Source organism: Pongo pygmaeus, chromosome 2 (genome assembly GCF_028885625.2).
Source record: "Pongo pygmaeus isolate AG05252 chromosome 2, NHGRI_mPonPyg2-v2.0_pri, whole genome shotgun sequence".
NCBI lineage: Eukaryota > Metazoa > Chordata > Mammalia > Primates > Hominidae > Pongo > Pongo pygmaeus.
Genome location: NC_085930.1, coordinates 104611451 through 104628233, shown reverse-complemented (window position 1 = coordinate 104628233; position 16783 = coordinate 104611451). Strand labels below are relative to the sequence as shown.

Here is a 16783-nt window from a genome sequence, read left to right as displayed (position 1 = left end):
GGCCCGACAAGCTCCGGGTCGGCGGGAGTGAGTCCGCGCCAGGTGCAGCGGGCTGGTAACTGGGAGCGCCCCGCAAGCGTCACGTGAGGGGGCGGGGGGAGGGACATGCCCCTCCGCGGGCCCCGCCAATGATGAGCTGGATTGCGTGGGACGAAGGGTCGTCATTGGACAACCGCCGCGGGCGCCCTGGTCTCTGCTACCTGTAGCTGAGGGCGCTGTTGATGGGCTGCGCGGCGCGCCGGGAAGGCTCGTTCTCGCGAGAGTTCAGCTCTCTTCTTAGCCGTAGCTGCCTCAGCACTTCGAGGATCGACATGGACGCTCTCGAGGACTACGTTTGGCCGCGGGCAACCTCGGAGCTTATACTCCTCCCAGTGACGGGTCTGGAGTGCGTGGGGGACCGGCTGTTGGCGGGTGAGGCTTGGCTTGAGGCACGCCAGGTGGAAAGGGGGAAAGAAACAGCGCCTGCCAGGGGCGATGCCACAGGGACAAAGGGATGCTCTGAGAAGGACGGGCAGCCGGTTGAGGCCGATCGGAGGTGGGAAGGGAGCCCCGGAGATGGCGGGGACGAGGGCCAACCTGAGGAGGGCGGGGCCCTAGAGACAAAGCTGATGTGGCTGCCGCGGCGCTTCATAAACTTCAGCCCGCGTGGAAAGCGCGGGTGGAACCGCGGGAAGGTGCAGGGGAACGCGGCCGCGCGGAGGCGGAGGCCCGGGAGCGGAGGGTTGAGGGGGTGTGCTCCCTTCTAGGAGATGGGCGGGGGCTTGGCCTCTCCGAAGGAGACCAGGCAGAGCTGGGAGGTGGAGAAGGAGGCCCCTCAGGGGGTGTGGCCTCTTGGGGAAGGCGGGGCCGGGAGAGGGCAAGGGTGTGGCCTCTCGAGGGCGGGATGAGTCTCTTCCCCCTAAGGTGGGGGTGAAGATCCTCTGAGGAGGGTGGCGTCGCGGAAAATGGCGGATGAGACCTTTCCGAGTAGGGGGCGGTGCCCGGGGAAGCAGGGGCTGAGACCCCCTCCTGAGATGGTTGAGGTCCCTCCAAGGAGAACCGGGTCGCAAAGGACAGGCGAGGCCTGGGACCTGAGGTGTCAGAGTCCAGGCTGGTCTCGAACAGTCATTACATGAAGCCACTAATGACCCATGTTGGTGCTGCTGAGTTTTATAAGGGTCCTGAGGCAGGGCCTTGGCGGTCAGGCCTTGAGTGAGTTGCCACCAGTCCTAAGAGGGTGTGTGTATGGGGTGGGGATGATCCAGTTTTGATCTGGTGTGGGGGTTCTTGGAGCGCGGAGTTCCTACCGCGAGCTAAACTCCTAAGGCTCCTTGAGGGGGAACAACGAAGCAGAAACTCAAAGAACCACAAGAGTGAACTAGGAAAAGGGGTGAGTTCTGGCAAGAGGGTAAGCATGCCAAAGGCCTTGAGGCTGGAAGAATCTGTCATTTTGGAGAGGGGAGGGAATTCTTGTGAAGTTAGAGCAGGAAAGGAGCCTGGGAGGAAAGGAGGCTGGACAAGCTAGCAGAGGCCACATTGTTTCAGGCCTTGATCTGACTTTATCCCTAAGGGCAGTGGGGAGAACCTATTGAAGGGTTTTAAGGTGGGGAATAACTTGGGAAATGCAGTTTAAGAAGCTCTGCAAGTGAATTCACCTACTTCTGTGGCTTCCAAAGTGACTTTTATATAGCTACAATTCTGCTTTTTTTTTTTTGAGACAGTCTTGCTCTGTCACCCAGGCTGGAGTGCAGTGGCACGGTCTCAGCTCCCTGCAACCTCTGCCTCCCAGGTTCAAGTGATTCTCTTGCCTCAGCCTCAGGAGTAGCTGGGATTACAGGTGCCCACTACCATGCCCAGCTAATTGTTGTATTTTTAGTAGAGATGGGGCTTCACCATGTTGGCCAGGCTGGTCTCAAACTCCTGACCTCAAGTGATTTGCCTGCCTCGGCCTCCCAAATTGCTGGAATTACAGGCATGAGCCACCATACCCTGCCTCTCTAGCCTCTTCCTGAGCTCTTCATTTCCTGTTCCATCCACCATACTCAATGCTCTTGCCCACCTCAGGGCAATCATACATGCTGTTTTTTCCACCAAGAAAGCTGCAAACCCTCCCATTGCTCCACGCTCCCCCCCGCCCCAACATTTCCCAGTCCCCTTCTTCCACCTCCTTTCCTCTGGCTAACTGCTGCTTATCCTTGAATCCTAACTCTAAATATTGTGTCCTCAAGTTGGCCTCCCCTTACACTCACCCAGTCTTGTTAGATTAGACTGGGGTTTTCTCAGTCTTGCCTCTATTGACCTTTTAGACCAGATAATTCTTTGTTGGAGGGCTGTTTGTGCATTGTAGGATGTTTAGCATCATCCCTGGCCTTACTTGCCAGTAGCACAACCCTTGGAGACAGCCATAACTGTCTCCAGCTATTGCTAGATATCTGCTGTGGGGAAAGTTGCCCCCTGCGGAACCACTGGATTAGACTTTCTCATTTTACATCTTTTATTTTCTTTTTGCATTGTCAAAATCCTTCTCATTTTATTTTACTTTTTTTTTTTTTTGAGACAGAGTCTTGCTCTGTTGCTCAGGGTGGAGTGCAGTGGTGCAATCTCAGGTCACTGCAACTTCCACCTCTTGGGCTCAAGAGATCCTCTCACCTCAGCCTCCCAAGTAGCTGGGACTACAGGCATGCGCCATTATGCCCAGCTCATTTGTATAATTTTTTTAGAGGCAGAGTTTTGCCATGTTGCCCAGGCTGGTCTCAAACTCCTGGGCTTAAGCGAGCCTCCTGCCTTCCAAAGTGCTGGGATTATAGGTGTGAGCCACTGTGCCAGGCCCCATCTCTATTTTTTTTAAATTAAAAAAAAAAAGTGAGGTGAGGAGGAGGCTCTGAGTTTGAGAAATTTGTGATTGAACTGAACATCAAGCGTGACTGATGAGGCTGGGCGCGGTGGCTCACGCCTGTATTCCCAGCACTTTGGGAGGCTGAGGTGGGCGGATCATGAGGTCAGGAGATCGAGACCATCCTGGCTAACACAGTGAAACCCCGTCTCTACTAAAAATACAAAAAATTAGCCGGGCATGGTGGCGGGTGCCTGTAGTCCCAGCTACTCGGGAGGCTGAGGCAGGAGGATGGCGTGAACCTGGGAGGCGGAGCTCGTAGTGAGCCAAGATTGTGCCACAGCACTCCAGCCTGGGCAGCAGAGCGAGACTTCATCTCAAAAAAAAAAAGAGTGACTGATGAGGAGGCTGGGCACAATGGCTCACACCTGTGATCCCAGCACTTTGGGAGGCCAAGGTGGGTGGATCACCTGAGGTCAGGAGTTCGAGACCAGCCTTGCCAACATGGTGAAACCCTGTCTCTACTAAAAATATAAAAACTGGTTGGGCTTGGTGGCTCACGTCTATAATCCCAGCACTTTGGGAGGCCGAGGCGGGCAGATCACGAGGTCAGGAAGGCTAACACGGTGAAACCCTGTCTCTATTAAAAATACAAAAAATTAGCCGGGTGTGGGGGCAGGCGCCTGTAGTCCCAGCTACTCGGGAGGCTGAGGCAGGAGAATGGCGTGAACCCGGGAGGTGGAACTTGCAGTGAGCTGAGATCATGCCACTGCACTCCAGCCTGGGCTACAGAGCGAGACTCCGTCTCAAAAAAAAAAAAAAAAAAAAACTAGCCAGGTGTGGTGGTGGGCGCCTGTAATTCCAGCTACTTGGGAGGCTGAGGCAGGAGAGTTGCTTGAACCCAGGAGATGGAGGTTGCAGTGAGCTGACACAGTGCCACTGCACTCCAGCCTCAGCGACAGAATGAGACTCTGTCTCAAAAAAAAAGAGTGACTGATGAGGGAAGCACAAAGTCAGCACTGAAAGTCCAGCTGAAGCTGAGACCAAGGATTTTCTTTCTTCTTTTTTTTTTTTTTTTTTTTTGAGACGGAGTTTCGCTCTTTCGCCCAGGCTGGAGTGAAGTGGTATGATCTTGGCTCACTGCAACCTCCACCCGCTGGGTTCAAGCGATTCTCCTGCCTCAGCCTCCTGAGTAGCTGGGATTACAGGCATGTGCCACCACATCTGGCTAATTTTTGTATTTTTAGTAGAGATGGGGTTTCACCTTGTTGGCCAGGCTAGTCCTGAACCCCTGACCTCAGGTGATTCATCCACCTTGGCTTCCCAAAGTGCTAGGATTACAGGCGTGAGCCACTGTGCCTGGCCGAGACCAAGGATTTTCTTTTTTTTTTTTCTTTTGAGACGGAGTCTGGCTTTGGCTTCCCAAAGTGCTGGGATTACAGGTGTGAGCCACCGCACCCGGCCGAGACAAAGGATTTTCTAAGATTTAAGCTGCAAGATTGTGTGTCCTGATGCATTAATAGGCTACATTCCGAGAAGTTTCCCTGATCCCCATCTCTTCCCTGTGGGTCATCAGAGTTAGGTACCTAGCTCTGACGTGGCTCTTTGCCTCTGTCTAGGTGAGGGTCCCGATGTCCTGGTGTACAGCTTGGACTTTGGTGGGCATCTGCGGATGATAAAGCGAGTGCAGAACCTGCTTGGCCACTATCTTATCCATGGCTTCCGGATACGGCCAGAGCCTAATGGAGACCTTGACTTGGAGGCCATGGTGGCTGTGTTTGGAAGCAAGGGACTCCGAGTTGTGAAAATTAGCTGGGGACAGGGCCACTTCCGGGAGCTTTGGCGCTCTGGCCTGTGGAACATGTCTGATTGGATTTGGGATGCACGCTGGCTTGAGGGAAATATAGCCTTGGCCCTGGGCCACAACTCAGTGGTGCTATATGACCCTGTAGTAGGGTGCATCCTGCAAGAGGTACCCTGCACAGACAGGTGCACCCTCTCTTCAGCCTGCCTGATTGGAGACGCCTGGAAGGAGCTGACCATAGTGGCAGGTGCTGTTTCCAACCAGCTCTTGGTCTGGTACCCAGCAACTGCCTTAGCAGACAACAAACCTGTAGCACCTGACCGACGAATCAGTGGGCATGTGGGCATCATCTTCAGCATGTCATACCTGGAAAGCAAGGGTTTGCTGGCTACAGCTTCAGAAGACCGAAGCGTTCGTATCTGGAAGGTGGGCGACCTGCGAGTGCCTGGGGGTCGGGTGCAGAATATTGGGCACTGCTTTGGGCATAGTGCCCGTGTGTGGCAGGTCAAGCTTCTAGAGAATTACCTTATCAGTGCAGGAGAGGACTGTGTCTGCTTGGTGTGGAGCCATGAAGGTGAGATCCTCCAGGCCTTTCGGGGACACCAGGGACGTGGGATCCGGGCCATAGCTGCCCATGAGAGGCAGGCCTGGGTGATCACTGGGGGTGATGACTCAGGCATTCGGCTGTGGCACTTGGTAGGGCGTGGGTACCGGGGATTGGGGGTCTCGGCTCTCTGCTTCAAGTCCCGTAGTAGGCCAGGTACCCTCAAGGCTGTGACGCTGGCTGGCTCTTGGCGACTGCTGGCAGTGACTGATACAGGGGCCCTGTATCTCTATGACGTCGAGGTCAAGTGCTGGGAGCAGCTGCTAGAGGATAAACATTTCCAGTCCTACTGCCTGCTGGAGGCAGCTCCTGGTCCCGAGGGCTTTGGATTGTGTGCTATGGCCAATGGGGAAGGTTGTGTCAAGGTTGTCCCCATCAACACTCCAACTGCTGCTGTGGACCAGACCCTGTTTCCTGGGAAGGTGCACAGCTTGAGCTGGGCCCTGCGTGGTTATGAGGAGCTCCTGTTGCTGGCATCGGGCCCCGGTGGGGTAGTAGCTTGCCTAGAGATCTCAGCCGCACCCTCTGGCAAGGCCATCTTTGTCAAGGAACGTTGTCGGTACCTGCTGCCCCCAAGCAAGCAGAGATGGCACACATGCAGTGCCTTCCTACCCCCAGGTGACTTCCTGGTGTGTGGTGACCGCCGGGGCTCTGTGCTGCTATTCCCCTCCAGACCAGGTCTGCTCAAGGACCCTGGGGTGGGAGGCAAGGCTGGGGCTGGTGCTGGGGCACCTGGAGTGGGTAGTGGTAGTAGTGGGGGTGGGAATGCTTTCACTGGGTTGGGCCCAGTGTCTACCCTGCCCTCTCTGCATGGGAAGCAGGGTGTGACCTCAGTCACATGCCATGGTGGCTATGTGTATACCACAGGGCGTGATGGCGCCTACTACCAGCTGTTTGTACGAGACAGCCAGCTCCAGCCAGTCCTAAGGCAGAAGTCCTGTCGAGGCATGAACTGGCTAGCTGGGCTCCGTATAGTGCCCGATGGGAGCATGGTTATCCTGGGTTTCCATGCCAATGAGTTTGTGGTGTGGAACCCTCGGTCACACGAGAAGCTGCACATCGTCAACTGTGGTGGAGGGCACCGTTCGTGGGCCTTCTCTGATACTGAGGCGGCCATGGCCTTTGCTTACCTCAAGGATGGGGATGTCATGCTGTACAGGGCTCTGGGTGGCTGCACCCGGCCACACGTGATTCTCCGGGAGGGTCTGCATGGCCGTGAGATCACTTGTGTAAAGCGTGTGGGCACCATTACCCTGGGGCCTGAATATGGAGTACCCAGCTTCATGCAGCCTGATGACCTGGAGCCTGGCAGTGAGGGGCCTGACTTGACTGACATTGTGATCACATGTAGTGAGGACACTACTGTCTGTGTCCTAGCACTCCCTACAACCACAGGCTCAGCCCACGCACTCACAGCTGTTTGTAACCATATCTCCTCGGTACGTGCTGTGGCTGTGTGGGGCATTGGCACCCCAGGTGGCCCTCAGGATCCTCAGCCAGGCCTGACTGCCCATGTGGTGTCTGCGGGGGGGCGGGCTGAAATGCACTGCTTCAGCATCATGGTTACTCCGGACCCCAGCACCCCAAGCCGCCTTGCCTGCCACGTCATGCACCTTTCGTCCCACCGGCTAGATGAGTATTGGGACCGGCAACACAATCGGCATCGGATGGTTAAGGTAGACCCAGAGACCAGGTAATATATGCTCCTGGGCAGGGTGTGGTATGGGTCATGCAGATGCTCCCAGGCTTGCAGGCTCCACCTGACAACTGCATGGTGTCTCTGCAGGTACATGTCCCTTGCTGTGTGTGAACTTGACCAGCCCAGCCTTGGCCCCCTTGTGGCTGCAGCCTGTAGTGATGGGGCCGTAAGGTGAGAGCATAGGGCCCAGTGGGACGGGAGACAAAGGAAGTAAGGTTGTCTAGGATGCATTCTGAGCTGGGGCACCCCCCGCCCCCCAGGCTCTTTCTTTTGCAGGATTCTGGGCGGATTCTGCAGCTCCTTGCTGAAACCTTCCACCATAAGCGATGTGTCCTCAAGGTCCACTCCTTTACACACGAGGCACCCAACCAGAGGCGGTGAGAGGGGCTGGATGATGGTCCTGCATGGGCTGGGTGGGGGCGTTCCTGTTGAGCTTCGTCTCTTGTTATTGACCAGTCTGTCTTTTCCTGGCTCTCAGGAGGCTCCTCCTGTGCAGCGCAGCTACTGATGGCAGCCTGGCCTTCTGGGATCTCACTACCATGCTAGACCATGACTCCACTGTCCTGGAGCCTCCAGTGGATCCTGGGCTTCCCTACCGTGAGTAGCTAATGTGCAACCGTGGCTACCCCTCCTCACCTGTCGTCACAGAGCCCTCACACATGTGGAAGGCGGGGCCCTGACAACTACCCTCTTCCTTCAGGGCTTGGCACCCCCTCCCTGACTCTCCAGGCCCACAGCTGTGGTATCAACAGCCTGCACACCTTGCCCACCCGTGAGGGCCACCATCTCGTGGCCAGTGGCAGTGAAGATGGATCCCTCCATGTCTTTGTGCTTGCTGTGGAGATGCTAGAGCTAGAAGAGGCTGTGGGAGAGGCTGGGTTGGTACCCCAGCTGCGTGTGCTAGAGGAATACTCTGTCCCCTGTGCACATGCTGCCCATGTGACAGGCCTCAAGATCCTAAGCCCAAGCATCATGGTCTCAGCCTCCATTGATCAACGGCTGACCTTCTGGCGTCTGGGGCATGGTGAACCCACCTTCATGAATAGCACTGTGTTCCATGTGCCAGATGTGGCTGACATGGACTGCTGGCCTGTGAGCCCTGAGTTTGGCCACCGCTGTGCCCTTGGGGGTCAGGGGCTTGAGGTTTACAACTGGTACGACTGAGGTATCCCGCGGCGGCCGGCGTGCTGGGCATGGGGCCTGCTCACAGACAGCATGGAGCAGGGATGGGCTGTTTGTGCCCATGCTCAGCATGCCTTGAGGGGAGGAGGTGGTGGCCGTGGGTTCCTGATGTCGGTGCAGGAGCTGAAGGTGAGTGGAGTGCTGCCAAGAATATGCCCCACTCCCCATGACAAGACAGAACTTCGTAACAGTACCAATTTATTTTGGCCGTGGGTTTTTGCTTTTTTTCCAGTTGATGACTTTGTGAACATTCCCAAGTATTGGAGCCTCTGTGGCCTTAGATGTGGCTCAGTGGAGGGAGACCCAGCATAGCCAGGCCAGTATGGAGCACCTCACGCACAGCCCTCAGAAGCTGCAGGCGGACGAACATCTGACCAAAGAGGTGTGGTCGAGCCTCCTGAAAGAGAAAGGGCCTGCTGGTCTCATCCTCTGCTTCCTTTGCCTTTACCCTGTATCCCTCTGCACGTCCCACCCCGTTTTGCTGTGTGCTCACCCCCAGGATGTGTACCCGGTTGTAGTAGGAGCTGAAATCCATGCTGAGCTGTACCAGGAACTTGCATATCTAGAGACAGAGACTGAGTCACTGGCCCATCTCTTTGCTCTTGTGCCCCAGGCCAGAATAAAGAATAGAGTGTAGAGTGTCCTGGTTGTCTATGCCTCACCATCTCTGTGCGTGCAGCAATGTGGAGCCCCGGGGCTGTGCAGTCCAGCACTGCTGTCTGGCTTAGCAGATCCGGAAAGGGGAGGATACTGTTGAAGAGCAACAACCATTCACCCTGTGGGGGAGAAAGGTACTGGGAGGGGAAGTCCAGGCCTCCTTGTGCCAGCTACCGGGAGGGACACTCACCTCATCATGTAGCAGTGAGAAGTCCAGACTGCTCACAGGAGGAAAAGTGGGGTACAGACCTTGTTCCATACTACACTTGTAACTCTCAAAGAGTGTGGCAAGACGGGCACAATTATACATGACAAAGGTGCCACTCTTTGTGCCCTTCGTGGAGATACTGCTGTCAGCCAGAGCCAGGAAGAGCTGGGGAACAGGAGCACAGCTGCAGAGAGAGAAGGCAGCCACCACACCCTGTCCCCAACACTGGCCCTGTCAGGCTCCCAGGCTCACCTGACTCCGTGGGGCTGTGCTCAGCATCTCAAACTTGATGGTGGCCACAGAGAGAACACCAAAGATCTCTGTCCAGGCTGGGTCTGAGGGAGTATAGGGTTGGTCAGTCAGTCTGCAGGCAAGGGCAGGGATGCAAAAAACCTGCCCCTAACCCAGAACGTAGCCAGGGTTTCCCAGGCACACCTTGTGCCAGATCCCCACCATGCTTCAGTGCTGAGGCCTTGCACACCTGGGCATGTCGGAACCTGTGTTTGGAAGAGAGGAAGGCCAGTGGGCAGGGTCCTGGGTAGAGTCCCCCCACATTACCCTGGCTTAGGTTGGTGTTCCTCCCAGCCTCACTCACTTGTAGTACTCAGGGGCAGTCATCAGAGTGCCAGGTGCACCAGCTACTTTCACAGGGCCACAGATCAGGTGCTTCTGTCAGAAAGATGTCAGGGGCTCAGCCTAGTTGGCGCTACTCTCCAGAAAGTCCCTTGAGGAGTCCAAATCTGGTGCCTCTACTCAGCCCAGACTCCCTCAAATTGGAACTGCCAGGTTGAGTGCCCCCTTCTACCCAGCCACTCAGGCTACGCACGGTTCAGCCTTCTCAACCTGGTCTTCAGTGTTCTTGGGATGTGTCTACAGAGCCCTCTTCCCCAGAGTCTCTGCACCTGCTGTACATGCCCTCTCAAGTACAGCAACTCCCCCAAGGTCGTGTTGGTTTCTGTCAGCTAACGAGCCCCTCGGTGGGTTTTCAAGGGCCCTCTGAGGTTGGGGGTTAGGTGGTGGGGAGCTCCACCATCATTAACCTACCTGTCTGAGTGGAGCCTTGTCAACCAACTTCCGCCAAAGCAGGTCCAACTTCTGTTGCTGGAACTCCTCCTCACAGCTAACAACATGTACAACCAGGCAGCCGTCTGTACCAGTATCTGGGGCCCCAGCCTAACGGAGGACAATCATAACTGTGGAAGTACAGTATACTTGGTTTGGGAGAACCTACAGGGCTGGGAGTCACTAACCAGGCCTGGGTCGCTGTTCTCGGGCCAATGCCATAGAGCCTCTTGCAGCTCAGCCAGCACAGAGAGGAGATCCTCAGTCACTGAAAAGAGAACAGACAGGTGCTGAGACTGGCAAGAAGCAGAGATGTCCCCCTAACCCCCTCCTGCCTTTTCTGGCCCTGCTAGGCTTCAGGTCCTACCCAGACAGTTGTCCAGGTTGGGGTCATAGCCAGCTGTGCGGCCCTGTTCTTCCACCAGCTCCTTCAGACACAGTCTGCCTAGGATGCCAGGGGACAGTGTCCTCCCGTCATTAGCAGAGGTAAGTTCTTCAAGGGCGTGGCTCCTCAGGGTGTGGGAGGAAGCTCTCTCCGAGGCAGCGGGCCAGTCCACCCGCAGTTGCTGCAGGAAGGTCAGCATGTGCGGATCCCGCACAGCTGGCACTAGGCGCACGCACACCCTGCGAAGGGAGGGCGGCCGCCTCAGCCTGAGCACCTGGTCCAGCTCGCTACGACTTCCCACCTCCAGCCGCAGTCCCCACGGGCGGCGCCGCTCGCTCTCTAGGTCCCCGGTAGTCCCACCTTCTCCATTCCGGCCCCGCTGCCCCGCTCACCCGTGAGCGCGCAGGGCTCGCGCCAGATGATCGGCCACGAGCACGGTACGCAGCTGGCTCAAGCGGAGTGCGCAGGGGGAGCTGCGCAGTGCTGGGCAGTGTAGTAAGACGCGCTGGCCCAGCGAGGCAGGCGAGGCGGGCGTGGCATAGGCGGCCACGGCGCTGAGGACGCGCTCGAAGACAGCGGGCCGCTGCAGTTGGAGAGACAGACCCGCGGGGGTCGGCGCGCAGCGCAGCACCGGGGCCACACCGGGGCCCTGCAGGCAGGCGAGGGCATGGAGCAAATGCTCCGGAACCTGCGGGAGAACGGGCGTGTAAGCGGGCCACGGCCCGGGGCCCATCTCCCGGCCGCACGGCCCCTCCCGGCTCACGCCCACCTGGCCGTCATCGAAGCGCGCCTGCAGCGCGCGATGCGGTGCCAAAAAGTCTCGGGAACGCAGGTGGCGGGTGCGCTTCTCCTTGATCCACACCGGACCGCCTGGCCCCAGGGCCGCGTTAAGGGCCCCCAGCATCTCCCCCACCCCAAGGCGCCTGGTCGCCATGGTGACCGGAAGGAGTAAGCGGAACCGGAAAAAAGTTTAGGGAGGTGGAACTTCCGGAAACGACCGACTAGCTGGGGCGGGGATGCAGCGGTGGTCCCCGTAAGTGGACAGGTGCGCCAGTGGGAACCCTGTCGGCTGCTTTCGACCTACCGCCCCCAGCACCCCTTCCGCGCGGTCCACCTGCACAGCCGGGCCCCGGATCTGAAATCTCGGGGCCCTCCCTGGGCCTAGGGTTCTTTCGCTGTGGCCAGGTCGTAACCAGGAAAAGGATCCTCGCTACCCGGTGGGCGCTTAGACCGGGTACCGTCTCTTCTTATCGAAGTCTCACATCTTTGTGTTAATAACATTTAATTTCTCCCATTTTACACGTGATGAATATTTGTCACTGGAATAAGGCAGTATAACATTAAGGCCACTTTCACGACCTACTTAAAACATCTCGTTTTAAAAAGAATAGTGTTCCGCGGTTTCAGGTTATTTGCAAGCATTTTCTCATTTGAGATATGGATGTTTTTGTTTGTTTGTTTGTTTGAGATGGAGTCTTGCTCTTGTCTCCCAGGCTGGAGTGCAGTGGCACGATCTCGGCTCACTGCAGCCTCCGCCTCCCGGGTTCACAGGATTCTCCTCCTCAGCATCCTGAGTAGCTGGGATTACAGGCGCTCGCCACCACGCCCGGCTAATTTTTGTATTTTTAGTAGAGATGGGGTTTCGCCATGTTGGCCAGGCTGGTCTCGAACTCCTGACCTAGTGATCTGCCCGCCTCGGCCTCCGAAAGCGGAGTGGCTGATTACAGGCATCAGCCACTGCACCCAGCCCGGGTAGTCTTTATGCCCAATAAATGCGCACTCTGATACAATTGCCGGTTTTCTTCTCTTGATACCTGAGAAATCACAACCATCATGATGGCTTCCAGAATGACCAGCTTTTTTTTTTTTTTGAGACGGAGTTTCGCTCCTGTTGCCCAGGCTGGAGTGCAGTGGTGTGATCTTCGCTCACCGCAACCTCCCCCTCCCGGGTTCAAGCGATTATCCTGCCTCAGTCTCCCAAGTAGCTGGGATTACAGACATGCGCCACCACGCCCGGCTACTTTTGTATTTTTAATAGAGAAGGGGTTTCTCCATGTTTGTCAAGCTTCGAACTCCCGACCTCAGGTGATCCGCCTGCCTCGGCCTCCCAAAGTGCTGGGATTACAGGCGTGAGCCACCGCGCCCGGCCCAGAATGACCAGCTTTTAATGTGACTCCTTTAACCTGGTGTGCTTTAACAACGATCCTTAACGCTTCCTGTTTTAGGCAACAGCCATTTACGGGCCAACCAAATAATGCGATCATAATAGAAAATAGGCCTCAGTTGGAGTATCTTGCTTCTCTACCAATAGGAAAGGTCTTTTTCTTTCTCCCACAAAGGTTCCCAAATGTTTTCATTTCACTGTAACATACTCACCCCCCACCCCACCCCCATTCCTTTTAATAGAGAAGCTAACTCAGTAGAGAGATTTGGGAAATCCAGAGAGCAGGGAAACCCAGGGGCAGGAAAAGCTTGGCAAGGCCCCGTTCTGGGCCAGGGCTGAGGCCCTGCTGGGAGGCGCCGAAAGAGCACTGGGCGGACACGACATTCCCGATGGCTTCTCGGGTGCCCACTCAACGGGAGTGATCGTGTCATTCCAAAGCGCTTTCCATTCTGAAGGTGCATGACCTGGAGACAACTGCTTAGCAGGGTTGGGAACCCTCAGTCAAACTGAGGACTTTAGATACTCTCATCCACGAAGACGGTTGGGGTGGTTTCTCCCCAGGAAGTAAGAGGGCTATCTTTAGCGAGATGCGGGCTGAGGCAGCCCTGGGGGAGTCACTACCATTGCAGCCCTACCCAGAGGTCCTGGGTCCACCCTCCCTCGCCAATGCTCCCCAGGGTTCCAGAGATGGCCACCAGCCTCGGCTCTCCCACGTCTACACCCATCACCTCCAGCCTGAGGGCGCACCTGAGAGGAACTGAGACCTAAGCGGCTCAGTAAAATGTGTCTGGGGGTCAGGGGCACCCCATCTGGGCCAGGGCGCTGCTCAGGCAGGAGAGCAGGGGACGAAATCCAAGCGCAGCTGGAATGCTCTGGAGACAACAGCTGCTTTTGGGATTCCGTTGCCCGCTGTCCAGCCGTTGGCGGGGGGCGGGGGAGCTCCTGCCCCGAGGTCACTCGCCCTGGGGCCACATCAGAACCCGCCCATCCACAGTCCCAGGAGGAAGACCCGGGAGTAGGCTGTGAAACCGAGTCTAGAGGGAACAAGACGCTCACCTGGGCCCCAGAACAATAGAAGGGGAGGTGGGGGCCTCCCCTGGGACCGGGTCCCGATCCGGATTAGATCCGCAGGGCAGGATTAGCCCTGTTGGTCCCACGAAGCCTGGGCCACTGGTGCGGTGACGGTGCTGGGGCGGGCTTCGGAATCCGTCAGGAGGGAAGCGCGCCCGTGGGGCCGGAGAGGAAGTAAACCCGCGCGTCCACCTCGGGGACACCCCCGCGCTCGGTGGCCTTTGTCCGGTGACGCTGCCAGCGCCCGGAGCACCAGGGGCCGAAGGGGTCCACAGAGCAGCGGCGGGACCCCGGAAACCCATTGCGACCGGCCCCAGGAGACCCACCACCAGGCTCCGACTGTGCCGAGCTTCCCGCTCGCCCGGCCCCGCGGGTAGCGAACGCGACAATGTTCCCCTGAGGCCACGACAGAGCCGGCGTGCTGAGATGCCCAAACCCCGCGCGGGGGCTAGCGACTCTCGCGCCAGTAGGCCCTTGACTTGGATCAAGACGGGGGACGGGGGACTCCCAGGACGCGAGCAGAGTGAACGAGGACAAGGTGATGCTCCACGCGCTTCTACTTCAAGTCTGGTCCGGTTCGGCCTGGTCTGGCCCAGCGGAACAGCCACTCAAGCACTATCACAGCTTGCCCTTCCGCTTGCTCTGGCTGCCTGCAGACTTGGAGCCATTTTAAGGAGAAACCATCTGGCCACGCCCCCTAGTGGACCCGAGAAGCCAATCCACGCTCGGCCACGCCCCTCTCCGCGCGCGGCGGAGAGGCCAACGGTCGCGCGGGTGACGGTTAGGGCGGGGCGTACTTCGGCATCTAGCCGGAGAAACTTGAGCCGGCTGCCCCGCCCATGGTGCCCGAAGCCCCAAAGGCTGGGATTAGGGGCTAGAAGTCTGGCACCGACCGCCTGGCCAGGTGTTCGGGACACGACCAGGTGGGCGGCCGCCCCGCCCCGGGAGCGCGGCTTAATAGCTGAGAGCCCGGGGGCCAGGCCGCGGCTGCGGCCTAGGCAACGCCCTGAGGGCGGCCACGCTGCCAGGTGTTCCACTCCCCCCGGGACTATGGGCAAGGGCCCGGGGCGGGGAGGGCGGCAGGTGCTGACACTGGAGCTGCGCCGGAGGTCGGGGAACTCGGCCTCCTAAGACAGAGGACACTCGCCTGCTGGGCCGGCCGAGCTGTGCGGTGCCCTCCGGGACGCAGGGGGCGCTGCAGCCGCGCTGGGTCAGGCTCCGCAGGGCCCTCCCAAGCCGGTGACTAACGGCGCCGGTGACGACTTCGCCGCGCGTTGGTCAGCCATGGCCACCGCTCTCGCGCTACGTAGCTTGTACCGAGCGCGACCCTCGCTGCGCTGTCCGCCCGTTGAGCTTCCCTGGTGAGCCTGGACCCCGCGTCCTCGACCATCCAGCCCTCTAGGGCCGGCGACTGCCAGCCCAGCACCTTCCGGCCTCTCGGGCGGCCCGGCCCGGCCCCGCGCCCCTGACCCTTTCCCTCCGCAGGGCCCCGCGGCGAGGGCATCGGCTCTCGCCGGCGGATGACGAGCTGTATCACCGGACGCGCATCTCTCTGCTGCAACGCGAGGCTGCTGAGGCCACGTACATCGACAGCTACAACAGCCGCGGCTTCATGATAAACGGAAACCGCGTGCTCGGCCCCTGCGCTCTGCTCCCGCACTCGGTGGTGCAATGGAACGTGAGTCCTGGCCCGCAGTGTGGAAACTGAGGCCCAGAGTCACAGGCCCTCACCCTGCTTGGTCCCTGCAAACTTGGCTTTTCTCCGTCTCCTCCTGTAGTGGTTGGAGGGGGGGAGAGGCTGCGTGGACTTGTCGTATTAAATGTGCCTCCTCCCTGCACAGGTGGGATCCCACCAGGACATCACCGAAGAGAGCTTTTCCCTCTTCTGGATGCTGGAGCCCCGGATAGGTACTGGGGGAGGGGAGGGAGAACAGAGGTATTCTGGGCCCCAAAAGGCGACCCCCACTGCAGCCTCTCAACAGAACTGTAGACTAGCCACACCCACCCTTCCCTAGAAATTGTTGTGGTGGGGACTGGAGACCGGACCGAGAGGCTGCAGTCCCAGGTGCTTCAAGCCATGAGGCAGCGGGGCATTGCTGTGGAAGTGCAGGACACGGTGAGTCCCGGGACTGGGGCATGCTGCGGGGAGCACAGGCCTGGCGCTAGACAGGCTGATGCTGGCCTTTTCTTTGCAGCCCAATGCCTGTGCCACCTTCAACTTCCTGTGTCATGAAGGCCGAGTAACTGGAGCTGCTCTCATCCCTCCACCAGGAGGGACTTCACTCACATCTTTGGGCGAAGTTGCTCAATGAACCGCCAGGAACTGACCTGCTGACTGCACTCTGCCAGGCTTCCCAATGTTTTCCCTCTTATCTACCCTTTGGCACTTAATCTTGCTTATCAACATAATAATTTATACACTTCTCCCATTTTGTATCAGGTGTGTTGCTGCCCAGGAGCTGATGACTCACTGGGCTCTTGGAGGGTAATGTGAAGAAACCAAGGAGTCACTTTTTCATCTAGATTACTTAGGATTCCTTGGCTTTTCAGAAGTCGGGAAGCAGTATGTTTACCTGTTCTAGACCTACTTGCTCACATGCAGATTTGAGAGGACCTCAACGGCTTTTCTCACAAAATCGCTTATTTTTTCTTTTTTTGAGATGGAGTCTCGCTGTCGCCCAGGCTGCAGTGCAGTGGCGTGATCTTGGCCCACTACAACCTCCACCTCCTGGATTCAAGCGATTCTCCTGCCTCAGCCTCCTGAGTAGCTGGGATTAGAGGCCCCTACCACCACACCGGGCTTTTTTTTTTTTTGGAGATGAGTCTTGCTCTTTCGCCAGGGTGAAGTGCAGTGGTGCAGTCTCAGCTCACTGCAACCTCCGCCTCCCGGGTTCCAGTGATTCTCCTGCCTCAGCCTCCTGAGTAGCTGGGACTAGAGATATGCATCACCACGCCCAGCTAATTTTTGTATTTTTAGTAGAGAAAGGGTTTCACCATGTTGGCCAGGATGGTCTTGAACTCCTGACCTCAAGTGATCTGCCTGCCTCCCAAAGTGCTGGGATTTACAGGCGTGAGCCAATGTGCCTGGCCGAGAGAGATTCAAGTTTGGGAATATATATATGTGTCTTGACCTGG

The 16783-nt window shown here is 57.7% G+C and overlaps 4 protein-coding genes across 14 annotated transcripts; 2 read left to right on the top strand and 2 right to left on the bottom strand.

Annotated features, from left to right (window-relative positions):
- The first annotated feature begins 163 nt into the window (after window positions 1–163).
- WDR6 (WD repeat domain 6) lies at window positions 164–8744 on the top strand. Of its 2 annotated transcripts, XR_008501573.2 has the most exons (7): window positions 164–411; window positions 4432–6913; window positions 7007–7090; window positions 7180–7296; window positions 7398–7516; window positions 7620–8230; window positions 8334–8744. XR_008501573.2 is itself a non-coding variant. In XM_054481655.2 (6 exons), exons 1-6 carry the CDS (start codon window positions 222–224, stop codon window positions 8081–8083), a joined length of 3456 nt encoding a protein of 1151 aa, XP_054337630.1. In that variant the 5' UTR covers window positions 164–221; the 3' UTR covers window positions 8084–8744. The 2 variants fall into 2 exon arrangements, 1 of the variants encoding a protein (XP_054337630.1); XM_054481655.2 differs by having other exon boundaries at window positions 7620–8744.
- On the bottom strand, window positions 8283–13497 carry DALRD3 (DALR anticodon binding domain containing 3). Of its 9 annotated transcripts, none has more exons than XM_054481719.2 (12): window positions 13325–13497; window positions 10806–11101; window positions 10396–10652; window positions 10217–10296; window positions 10011–10139; window positions 9562–9635; window positions 9402–9463; window positions 9219–9301; window positions 8949–9131; window positions 8764–8877; window positions 8595–8663; window positions 8283–8498 (listed from the first exon to the last, which is right to left on the bottom strand). In XM_054481719.2, the coding sequence occupies exons 3-12, from the start codon at window positions 10610–10612 to the stop codon at window positions 8379–8381; spliced, it is 1131 nt and encodes a 376-aa protein (XP_054337694.1). In that variant the 5' UTR covers window positions 10613–10652; window positions 10806–11101; window positions 13325–13497; the 3' UTR covers window positions 8283–8378. The 9 variants fall into 9 exon arrangements, with proteins under 9 accessions (XP_054337694.1, XP_054337689.1, XP_054337692.1 ...); XM_054481714.2 differs by lacking the exon at window positions 13325–13497 and adding an exon at window positions 11183–11412; XM_054481717.2 differs by lacking the exon at window positions 13325–13497 and adding an exon at window positions 11183–11357 and having other exon boundaries at window positions 8764–8851.
- Window positions 12173–13950, bottom strand: LOC134739093 (collagen alpha-2(I) chain-like). Its single transcript, XM_063661158.1, has 2 exons — window positions 13634–13950; window positions 12173–12227 (listed from the first exon to the last, which is right to left on the bottom strand). Exons 1-2 carry the CDS (start codon window positions 13948–13950, stop codon window positions 12173–12175), a joined length of 372 nt encoding a protein of 123 aa, XP_063517228.1.
- Window positions 13503–16077, top strand: NDUFAF3 (NADH:ubiquinone oxidoreductase complex assembly factor 3). 2 transcript variants are annotated; one of them, XM_054481745.1, is made up of 5 exons: window positions 13503–14571; window positions 15134–15326; window positions 15490–15556; window positions 15664–15764; window positions 15844–16077. In XM_054481745.1, exons 1-5 carry the CDS (start codon window positions 14075–14077, stop codon window positions 15958–15960), a joined length of 975 nt encoding a protein of 324 aa, XP_054337720.1. In that variant the 5' UTR covers window positions 13503–14074; the 3' UTR covers window positions 15961–16077. The 2 variants fall into 2 exon arrangements, with proteins under 2 accessions (XP_054337720.1, XP_054337721.1); XM_054481746.1 differs by having other exon boundaries at window positions 13553–15009.
- The last annotated feature ends 706 nt before the right edge of the window (window positions 16078–16783 follow it).